At 38.8% G+C, this 12,290-nt stretch overlaps 1 protein-coding gene across 1 annotated transcript in view; it reads left to right on the forward strand.

Moving 5' to 3' along the window:
* galnt2 (UDP-N-acetyl-alpha-D-galactosamine:polypeptide N-acetylgalactosaminyltransferase 2) overlaps nt 1-12,290 on the forward strand; it is a 126,443-nt gene that overhangs the window by 93,886 nt on the left and 20,267 nt on the right. Inside the window, exons 4-7 of the mRNA XM_052090287.1 lie at nt 6,971-7,069; nt 8,859-8,926; nt 9,780-9,845; nt 10,710-10,831. Coding sequence (XP_051946247.1) covers nt 6,971-7,069; nt 8,859-8,926; nt 9,780-9,845; nt 10,710-10,831 — 355 coding nt within the window. The remainder of the gene's footprint in view (nt 1-6,970; nt 7,070-8,858; nt 8,927-9,779; nt 9,846-10,709; nt 10,832-12,290) is intronic.

The following is a 12,290-nucleotide window of genomic DNA, read 5'->3' on the forward strand; positions in this document are numbered from 1 at the left end:
ACCGATTTGTGTGGTGATGTCTGCGTAAACAAAACAACATTTTTGATGTACTGTAGCACCAGGACATGACACTGTAGATTGGCAGATTCAAAAAGCTGAACTAGAGCCCAACCGATATTGGATTTGTTATACAGATTTTAGAGGGAGAAAATTCGATTGGTGGGCAATATAGTACATTTTTGAATTGGAATGAAAACAGACCTTTTCTACAGTGAGGGGAAAAGTATTTGATCCCCTGCTGATATTGTACGTTTGCCCACTGACAAACAAATGTTTTGTCTATAATTTTAATTGTAGGTTAATTTGAACGGTGAGAGACAGAAAAACAACAACAAAACTCCAGAAAAACGCATGTCAAAAATGTTATAAATTGAATTGCATTTTAATGAGGGAAATAAGTATTCGACCCCTCTGCAAAACATGACTTAGTACTTGGTGGCAAAACCCTTGTTGGCAGTCACAGAGGTCAGAAGTTTCTTGTAGTTGGCCACCAGGTTTTCACACATCTCAGGAGGGATTTAGTCCCACTCCTATTTGCAGATCTTCTCCAAGTCATTAAGGTTTCGAGGCTGACATTTGGAAACTCGAACCTTCAGCTCCCTCCACAGATTTTCTTTCGGATTAAGGTCTGGAGACTGGCTAGGCCACTCCAGGACCTTAATTTCCTTCTTCTTGAGCCACTCCTTTGTTGCCTTGGCCATGTGTTTTGGGTCATTGTCTTGCTGGAATACCCATCCACGACCCATTTTCAATGCCCTGGCTGAGGGAAGGAGGTTCTCACCCAAGATTTGATGGTACATAGTCCCGTCCATCGTCCCTTTGATGCGGTGAAGTTGTCCTGTCCCCTCAGCAAAAAAACACCCCCAAATCATAATGTTTCCACCTCCATGTTTGACGGTGGGGATGGTGTTCTTGGGGTCATAGGCAGCATTCCTCATCATCCAAACACGGCGAGTTGAGTTGATGCCAAAGAGCTCGATTTTGGTCTCATCTGACTTTCACCCTCTGAAAGTGTTGTGGTCTGAATGATTTCTCCTCTGAATCGTTCAGATGTTCATTGGCAAACTTCAGACGGGCCTGTACATGTGCTTTCTTGAGCAGGGGGACCTTGCGGGCGCTGCAGGATTTCTGTCCTTCACGGCGTAGTGTGTTACCAATTGTTTTCTCGGTGACTATGGTCCCAGCTGCCTTGATCATTGACAAGATCCTCCCGTGTAGTTCTGGGCTGATTCCTCACCGTTCTCATGATCATTGCAACTCCACTTGGTGAGATCTTGCATGGACCCCCAGACCGATGGAGATTGACAGTTCTTTTGTGTTTCTTCCATTTGCAAATAAACTCACCAACTGTTGTCACCTTCTCACCAAGCTGCTTGGCGATGGTCTTGTAGCCCATTCCAGCCTTGTGTAGATCTACAATCTTGTCCCTGACATCCTTGGACAGCTCTTTGGTCTTGGCCATGGTGGAGAGTTTGGAATCTCTTTGATTGATTGCTTATGTGAACAGGTGTCTTTTATACAGGTAACAAGCTGAAATTAGGAGCACAGCTTGTTACCTGTATAAAAGACACCTGGGAGCCAGAAATCTCTGATTGAGAGGGGGTCGAATACTTATTTCCCTCATTAAAATGCAATTCAATTTATAACATTTTTGACATGCGTTTCTGGATTTTTTTTTTTTTTTTTATTCTGTCTCTCACTGAACAAATTAACCTAACATTAAAATTATAGACTGATCATTTCTTTGTCAGTGGGCAAACGTACAAAATCAGCAGGGGATCAAATACTTTTTTCCCTCTCTGTATGTGGATTGTCGGTATAGGACTATGCAAATCAATTACAATTACCATTTAAATAAAGAATAAATAAAAATACAATTAATAACTAAATAAACATCAGTACTGTTTAGTATAATCAATTACTGACCATTTAAATAAAGAATAAATAAAAATACAATAAATTACTAAATAAACATCAGTACTGTTTAGTATTAATCAAATGCTGACTATTTTAATACTGCAGTTAGGGCATTTTGCCGAGTCAAGAGATACACAGTGGCAGCTTTTTATTCTGCTATACAAGTTCAGGGGATTACAAATTGTGTAAATGCAACGACTGGAATTGTTTGGTGAAGGGGGTACCAAACTGTGAATCCTGAACAAAACAGTTGGTGAATACATGTTTACACATTAGCTTCCACTCAGCTGACAAGCAATGAAAGTAGTTACGTGGTTAGTAGTTAGCTATAAGCTTGTTGTCACAGAGAGTAAAAGATGGACTTTATTTACTCTCCAGCATTGCATCTCACCAACTAGGCAACAACATAGTGTGAAATCAAAGGAGTGAAAACATTATAATTAAACGTGCTACCTGAAGGAAACTGCTGCATCGCCCATTTATTTGCCTAATTGCCATGAGTGACATGGTTGTCAGGGACAGGGTTGTCAGGGACAGGGTGGAAAGTGACCTCATGTGGAGGTCACTTTCTCTGAATGAAGTATAAACACTACATATACATGCAAGGCTCATCCAGATACCAGGAAAACTTTATTAGAGGTAAAAATTACATTTCTTCATTGTTTCCAAGTCTTCACTGAATTATTGTTAGATATGATGCATTAATACAGATTTGATACTGCCTGGTTTTAACTCGGAAGCAGATCTGTTAACAATATTATACTTAACTGATAATTAAGTGCAGCGGGAATGTTTATTTTTTTATTTTTTTTTTTGCTTATTTTGGTGAGGCTAGTTTTTCCAGACCAGGTTGATTGTTTCTCTTGTGGAAATCTGGCAACACTGCAATTGGTGTTTCACCCACTCCTTTGCGCAGAGAACTGTCATCTTTAAAATAACTTTATTTACCGTACTTTTATTTTGTTCTAACCGATAAACATTTGGAAAGAAGGCTTCGGAACTTCTGAACCTGAACGGAAAAATACAGTTTTTGCTCAGAATGAATCAAAATGAAAAACATTGTTTTTAGTTTCTGTTTTAAAGGTCAGAATGTTAGAGTTTGTTTTTTAGAATGCTAAAAAAAAAAAAAAATTCTCACAAAAGTGGGGAGTTAGAATTCTGCACCATTATCTTTTGTTAAATATTTACCCAGAGCTAAAAGTATGAAGCACATTTACTCTATTTTTGTCTTTGCTGTTAACAATAACCACATGCTGTTTGTTTAGTCTTGAGACTTTGCTTCTCTTTTGTTACCTCTGATGGCAGCAGGCCACGTGTCTTAATGGAAATGATTTGACGAGGATAGATGTTGTCTTGCTAAGGCCGGAGCCCATTCCTGGTGTTCAGACCACATCACTGCATGCCAATCAATTAATGAAGCGTGTCTTTCTGCATGTGTCTGTATCTGTGTTTCTCATTCAGTCTCCATTTTTTTACATTAATTATAGACTACAGTCCCTGACAAAAGTCTTGTCGCTTGTGTACAAATTGACCTGAAGTGCTGCTGAAATATATTTCTAATCAAGATTTCTTTACAAGAAATGGTTCATTTTAATCCCAACAGCTTTTGTAATAATGTTTCAGTGCAAAACGAAACTGTTAAAAAGTATTCTAAAATTCACAGCTTGGTAAAGCCCATTGAGTCAATTTTTGCAAAGACATAAGTGTTGTCGCCTTGTCATATGAGCTTCACCTGTGACTAATAATGGATCAATTAGGTCTCAGGTGTGTATAAAAACAACCCCAGTACACTAGACCTTCACATAGACCTCTGCAAACATGCCTAAGATTCACCCTGAGACTAAAGTTTTGATTATCAAGAGGCTGAAGACCAGATCCACTGCTGATGTGGCAGACACCTTCAATGTGTCTCAGCCAGGTACAGAGGATAAAAAAAAAACATCTGAAGACACTGGAGACATTTTTGACAAGCCCAGGTCAGGCAGACCCCGCAAGACAACTGCTCGAGAGGACCGTTTGTTGGCTCGAAAATCCAAGGCCAGCCCATTTTCCACTGCAGCAGAGCTCCACGAGACCTGTTCACCTGAAGTCCCTGTGTCAACCAGAACAGTTTGTCGGATTCTGTCTCGAAATGGCCTCCATGGTCGAATCAGTGCCCAGAAGCCAGCACTAAACAAAAGACAATTGAAAAACCGTGTGGCCAAGGCCCACAGCTTGCTAAAAGGATGGACACTGGAAAAGTGGAAGAAGGTGGATTTTTCAGATTAATCTTCTGTTGAATTACACCACAGTCGCCGCAAATATTGCAGGAGACCTACTGGAGCCCGCATGGATCCGAGATTCACCCAGAAAACAGTGAAGTTTGGTGGCGGAAAAATCATGGTCTGGGGTTACATCCAGTATGGGGGTGTGCGAGAGATCTGCAGGATGGAAGGCAACATCAATAGTCTAAAATACCAAGAAATCTTAGCTACCTCTTATATTCCCAACCATAAAAGAGGCCAAATTCTGCAGCCGGATGGTGCTCCATCGCATACTTCCATCTCCACATCAAAGTTCCTCAAGGCGAAGAAGATCAAGATGCTCCAGGATTGGCCAGCCCAGTCACCAGACATGAACATCATTGAGCATATGTGGGGTAGGATGAAAAAGGAAGCATGGAAGACGAAACCAAAGAATATTGATGAACTCTGGGAGGCATGCAAGACTGCTTTCTTTGCTATTCCTGATGACTTCATCAATAAATTGTATGAATCCTTGCCAAACCGCATGGATGCAGTCCTTCAAGCTCATGGAAGATATTAAATTTGGATCTCACAGCACCACTACTTAATTTGCTGACATATTTTTGTATTTGCAGTAAATTTGTTCAATTTCTGTATAGGCGACAAAACTTTTGCCTTGCCAAAATTTGACCTTTCTGTCTTGTTTAAATTATAAATATTTTTTCAGTGAAACTAATTCATTTCAGTGCATTAATCATCATTTGGGAGGGTTTTAGCTTTTCATATGAGCTATTTCTAACACCAGTTGATTAATTAAAAGTCAGGTTAATAGCAGGGGTTTCTACAAAATAGATAAGCGACAAGACTTTTGTCAGGGACTGTACTCTCTGGTCATAGTTGCAGCTACCATCTAATGATTTTAATTGGCATTAATGCACAGCAAGTATACATTTAAAATGTAATCCAAAAACAGAACATTTCTATTAGCTATTGACTTCAGCTGTGACAGTGGAAGTCTTTTCACGTTTATTTGGTGCCATGCTTGGAGGTTGGAGGCCAGTGGAGAGAATTGTGCCAATGGGATACACTCTAAAAAGCGCTTGTCTTCTAGTCAAAGCGGCCATTCTATTAATGCCCAACTGCACAGCTATTCCTCTCGAGACCTCCAGCAAACAGCTCTAGAAATTTGTGCTGGCCCCATAATGCATGACTTATAAGTCCAAGAGAGTAAAATATTATGAGTACTCACCTTTTCAATGCTTAGAATGTTAAAGACCCCATGAAATTGCTAGACGAGCACAAATTTTTGTAGTGTGCTGTCAACTATTTCCTATTCAAGTTTGGCGGGACATATCAAAGGGCTGTTCTCTTTCTCTCTTTTTTAAAATAGCCAAAAGGCTTTAGTTATGTCACAGTCATGAGCCATTATTTGCTACTTGCTAGTTGACTGCATGTGGTCTTAGGGTGAGGGATATTCTCCCTCTAGAACACATTTGATTGGATGAAAAACTGTAGTGCTGTAATTTCCAGAAAGAGATAGTCTACATTTTAAATTCGTTATACAATACATTTTAACCTGCTAAAAGTAAATTTGGTCAACTTTTTTAAATACACTAGCATATTGATGGCTTCAAATCTAAGACATGGTCTAATAATTCTAGTGGCCACAAAATCAACGGCACCAGTGCAGAGGAAGCTTTGTGCACTCTTATCCTCTGAGAGGTGCTGGAAATCCAAGGATTAGCCACACGGCCATCAAATTAAAACCTTAAGATATAAAAAGTGTGGGTAGGGGTGTGTAAAGCATAATAGTGTAAAAGAGTGTGTGTTTGGAGATGGAAGTCATGTGAGTTTAAGCATGCTTGACTTCCTGTCCATCTCAGCCTCACAGAAGCAATAAATTAATGTGGGCTGAGCTGCTTTGAGCTCCTGTGAGAGTGTGAGACTTCATTCAGGTGTAGCAGAATGTGAGAAATTACTTTATACTATGTAATGCATCCTTTAACTGAATGCTGTTCTCCATACAAATATGATTATCTATTTCAGTTCTCATTTTAATTTTATACATTTGAATAATGAGCCACAATTTGTCAGATTAGCAGTGAGTAGGGTCTAAAATTAATGGGGGCTTGGGGCAAAAATGTCACTGAAAAGTGACAAAAAATGCCCCAGAATTTCAAAATGTTAGGGCAAAAAATGCCCCCATAATGATTTCCTTTTTTGTGTTTGTATAATCTTACATATTTTCTAACTTTTTATTCTACACCTAATGCATTTTATCAGACAATATGAGTTGATACTGATTTGTATTTATAGTTAAAAGCATTTCTGAATTTATTTGAAATTTACATTAAACATTTAGTTTAAATCCCCCCATAAAAAAGTTCAAAATACCCCTAAAAATCAGATTCAGGGAACAAAGATTCCTCCATAATAAAAGTAAATTTCTTACCCTCGCAGCGTGGCTTTTTTTTTTTTGTGGGCGTATACAATTCCATTTATTTTAAGGAAACATAAGGACATAGGATTGGTTTACCATTTGAAGTCAACATGAAATACTGTTGCAACCCATTTTCCTTCCATAATCTAATGTATTTCAGAGTGAAACAAGATATTCAAGAGCCTAAGGAAATTCGTTTCAGAGACGCAGCAAATTCGAAGGTTACAAAACTTTTTTTTTCTTTGGAATAATGTGCATCAATTAATTGCTCACTTTCATCATAATTCATCCATGAATGGGTGTTAAGTAAATTAATAGGGTCAGTTTTGTTTTCATGAGTAGTTTAAGGGGTTTATATTTATAAACATCTTATATTTCTCTTTTTCAGCTGTCGTCACAAACAGTGGAGGACAGATCTTCCTGCATCCAGTGTGGTTATCACCTTCCATAACGAGGCCCGGTCTGCACTCCTGCGCACTGTGGTCAGGTGGGGTGGCCCGCGTCAAAATATTTTAGGAATTCTGATTAATTTTGTGTTTTCAATAGTAGGGCTGCACGATTTGGGGAAAATGTCCTGTTGCGATTATTAAGGCTAATATTGCGATATGCGATTGCAATATAATAAACAAATGGTATCATGAGTCAACTTGCTTGGCTATCAAGGAGAATGCACAAATAGATTACTGATAATGCTGAAATGTGTATTTCTCAACTCAAACATAAAAACTACTATAAATGCACAAATTAAATGCTTTCAAATTAAAATATTTTTACAATATTAAATAATATCTTTGCATTACTGCAAACTTGTTATTTTCTCAATATTACACCTAAATAAAATAGAACAAATAAGAACATACAAATTTTCATGAAAATAAGATTGTCCAAACAAACAGGGACATTTAAGCTGGATGTAACATGTACTATCTATAAACTCATTTGAAAAGGAAACTGGATATAAAAGTGTGGTTCACTCAATCAAACCACTAAACCGGTTGTTATTGTTTTGTATTTTTAAATGACCAACTGGCATTTCCAAATCCTCTTTCTAAAAAGTTCTACTTATCTCTGGTACCTCTTGTTCAGTGTGTGGATCATTTTCTGAAATCTCACTTTTGCTGTTTCAGGTGCTGATATAAATTTGTTGTGTTGCCACGTGATGTAGCAACTTTAATTTTGCACAGTACCTCTCTCTGCTCAGTGTCAGTTATCTTAAAGCCAAAATATCGCCATATAACCAGGGTTTTTCCTGGCTCAAAATGAGGCAGATGTGGTACCATACTGATCAAAAAAGTGACGATACAAACACGTAAATGTTGGCTTTGCATTAATACACTCCTAATGACCTGGCAACTGAATACTAGTGTTAATTCTGTCAGCTGTTTAATTTAATCTTTGTCTTCATCCTGTGTCAAATGTCCTTTTTAGTTTTTATCATATTTAGTCAACCTTATCCTAGTTCTATTTATTATTTTTAGTAGTTTTGTTTGACAAAGTCTGGGCATTTTTAATGTAGTTTTAGTCAATGAAAACTGTTGACATTTTAGTCATATTTTAGTAACATTTAGTCATATTGATATTTTAGCCATAAGAGTATTATTGATAAGAACTTGTCAATCTAGTCTATCCAAAACCAATATATATAATTGTTGTTGTAATTTTAGTGTTATTTTTCACACAAGATTGATCTTATCACGATGATCTTATGATGATGACGTTGTGAGCTGCAGACAGCGGGGGTGAGAAACGAGATTCTCCACAGTGCGCATCAGCCGGCAGAACTTTAAATTTCTCCCGGTCTCGACTCCTGCTCAGACTGGGTCTCTTCCGCGACTGGTTGAAGCAGCTCTGACCGCACAGAGAATGACAGTGTTGGAGTTTGTGTTTATTTACATGTCACGCTCCCGTATTATTTCATCCTTAATTAAGCTTCAAATAAAGACATGTCGCCATGCTGTGATCTGTGTTTCTATCAGACACTGGAGCTGCGGTGCTCCTCTCATCTCGCGTGTCATCATTATAGACTGGTCATCTTTTTATTAGCGGTGTAGAAAACGGGCAAACAGCTCTCAGAGAGAATGGGCTGTCACATTCACACATGCACTTATTTATTTAATAAAATTGCAGCATTTTGCTTTTCATATAATCGCACAGGCTGACATCGCGATTGCGATATGATTAATCGTGCAGCACTATTCAATAGTAAGAATCACTTGTTCTTTACCTAAATACAAATATATACATCCATTCAACTCTCCTTGTTTCCCTGTCCTCAGTGTGCTGAAGAAGAGCCCTACCCATCTGGTCAAAGAGATCATCTTGGTGGATGACTACAGTGACAACTGTAAGTGACCTGATCTTTAGCCCTAAAGTGCCTGTTGTTGCTCTCTTCACATCCCAATCAAACTAAATGGAACTGTGAAACTATGTAAATATTAATCTGTTTTATGTTCAGCCTTGTGTTAGGTTGAAAATAATTGGTTTCGCACAGCACATTTTCTTATTAGTTCCTTTTGTCACTATGAATCACATATCCGCATAGCATAACAAGCCAACAGTGCAACCGAAATTCAATACAAATCTGTGTAAAGTGTGTCATCCTTGGTTTCCTCATCTTATTGTCATGGTAACAGTTGTACTCCTGACTCCCCCTCACTCTGTTCTTTGGATGCAAGACTCAAGTTTCACCTCTAAGTATGTCTTAACTCTGTTTGAACCCTGGCTTCAAGGCAGAGCTTCCCTGCTTTCTAAATGTCAGACACTGGTTTTACTAATCGCACACATTCCTCTGCATTTTCTCATGTGTGGTTTGAGAATATGCTCTTTTTTTTTATTGGTATCTGAGTACTGGCTTTTCTCTTTGGCCATGATGTTCTCTCAAAACTGTCAGTGCCTTTGTCATCTTTCTTTCCACAATAAGGATATAATACTTGAATTATTAAAAGTGATGTGTATATTTTATGTTGCCATCAAAATATTGTTCTGTTTTAGACCGATATAGTAATATTTGCTCAAACAATGGTAAAATGACTGGGGTGGGAGTTTGGGGCAGGATTTTCAGTTTGTATGACAAATGAGTTGGGAGTTTTCCAGAAACTTCTAGTGGCGCAGAAATGATAAATCCCATATATCTGTATAAATTATTGGTGATACTGTCCTGAGCTTTAGCTGATGCAGTGTTGTCTCTGGACTTTCAGCTGAAGATGGTGCCTTACTTGGAAAAATCGAGAAAGTCAGAGTCCTACGGAACGATCGACGAGAGGGTGAGTGTTCATAATACATTCACAATATATAGAGGGGCCAGTGGGATCCCAGCCAATGGCAGACAAGAGAAGTGTTTGAGAACAGAAAATCGGTTTGAAAATAGTCATTATTTTTGCAAATTCCATTTGGTGGCCCTAGTAGTGCAGACAATTGGAGCATGGGATCATTAAAAAGTACTGCATACTTATAGGTGCAAAGATGGAGAAATTAGAAGCAGAGAGCAGCAAAAGTTCTGTTATGAGCTGGAGTGTATTTTTGGAAGGTGTTTTCTATTTCTGTCAAGCAAAAAAGAGTTTTGTATCCAAAACTCCTTATCGGTCTCAAGTTCTGTTCAAATTAAACAAGCTTTATGTATTTGTTTTCAGATGCTTTTTTGGGAAATATAGTGTACTTGATGGTGAAGACACTGAGCTAAAAGGCTTGTTTAAAGTTTACTTCAGCCTATGATGAAGCTCTTATTCAATTGAGGTCAGTCTTTAGGTACAAGCCAATGGTGAGCGTTATAAATGTTAATGTTATAAAGAGGCACATTCACTATTAAATTCACTAGGGTTTATTCACACAATTCCAATTTGGTTTTTAAATCGCACTGCCATTTCGCAATTGATAAAATCGTATCTGTTTGTTCAGTCAGTATACTCTATCTACTATACTTTAATTTCTCTCTTGCTACTGTGTTTTCTTTGCTATGATTTTCTCTTCAGCCTGATAAAATTTCTACTATTTAAATGCGTTGGATTTTTACAGTTCCTTGCCCTTTTGTGGATCATTAGGTAAGGATGCAGGCAGGAGCATCTCTTTTACATTGAAGATTGCATTCAAGTTATTCAATCCTCTTTGTGTTTCTGTGTATTTTATGTAAGGCTTGATGCGGTCCCGTGTCCGAGGGGCAGATGCAGCCACGGCCAGTGTACTAACCTTCCTTGACAGCCACTGTGAGTGTAACGAACACTGGTTGGAGCCCCTGCTAGAAAGGGTTGCTGAGGTCAGACTTGTTTGTCTATCTATCTGTCTCATTGTGTCTTTCTCTCAAACAAGCTCAGAAGGCAATGATCTTACAGTACACAGATTTGGCAAATTAGCCTTTGGTTTTGGAGCCTTGAATCGGGCATGCTCATTACCGCAGCAGACGTTTAGCAGCTCACTGCAATTGCAAATGTTAGGCCAAGATTATTAAATGGACACAGAGATGAAAAGTTCCAGTATTTTCTTTGGCCATCTAACTTGAAAGAAACTTTACTTTTAGTGCCCTGTCATCATACCTGTTTGTGTCCAACCCTGCCATCTATTGCCATCAGTTCTCGATAAATCTGTAAAGAAGAAAGTGACAGCCAATACAGTGGATGAACTCGCTGAACAGTTAAATGAACAGTGAATTGGGTGTTGAAATAATGTGGGAATGCATAGAAACCATGCATAGTTTATTTGAATATATTCCTGCATAGATAAAACCTCAGTGTGTGCAATGCAAGCAAACACACCCACTAATGGATGTGCAGGTGTGGTCTGGTTCAGGATTCGAAGTTCATACTTAGTTAATATTACATACAATCTTTTGGGACTTTAATGTCCCCAATAATTGTGTTGGTCCCCCTCGTGCTGTCAAAACAGCGCCAACCCACATCTCAGAATAGCATTCTAAGATTATATTCTTCTCACCTCAGTTGTACATAGCGGTTATTTTAGTTATTGTATTCTTTGTCAGTTCAAAACAGTCTGACCATTCTCTGTTGGCCTCTCTCATCAACAAGGCATTTCCGTCAACAGAACAGCCACTCACTGGATGTTTTTTTGTTTTTGGCATCATTCGGATTCAATTCTAGAGACTGTTGTGAGTGAAAATCCCAGGAGATCAGCAGTTACAGAAATACTCAAACCAGCCCATCTGGCATCAACAATCATGCCATGGTCCAAATCACTGAGATCACATTTTTTCCCCATTCTGATTGTTGATGTGAACTTATTTATTTTGATTTTATTTTCACCCCTTTTTCTCACCAATTTGGAATGCCCAATTCCCAATGCGCTCTAAGTCCTCGTGGTGGCAAAGTGACTCAATCCGGGTTGCAGATGATGAATCTCAGTTGTCTCCACGTCTGAGACCGTCAATCCATGCATCTTATCACGTGGCTTGTTTAGCGCATTACTGCGGAGACATTGCGTGTGTGGAGACTTCACGCTATTCTCCGTGGCATCCACGTACATTCACCACGCGCCCCACCAAGAGCAAACCACATTATAGCAACCCCGAGGAGGGTTACCCCATGTGACTCTACCCTCACTATCAACCGGGGCAGTTTGGTTGCTTAGGAAACCTGGCTGGAGTCACTCGGCATGCCCTGGATACTCACTGAGCTACCCAGGCCCCGCGGTTGATGTGAACATTAACAGAAGCTTCTGACATATATCTGAATGATTTTATGCACTGCAATGCTGCCACACGA

Source organism: Xyrauchen texanus, chromosome 24, assembly GCF_025860055.1.
Source record: "Xyrauchen texanus isolate HMW12.3.18 chromosome 24, RBS_HiC_50CHRs, whole genome shotgun sequence".
NCBI lineage: Eukaryota > Metazoa > Chordata > Actinopteri > Cypriniformes > Catostomidae > Xyrauchen > Xyrauchen texanus.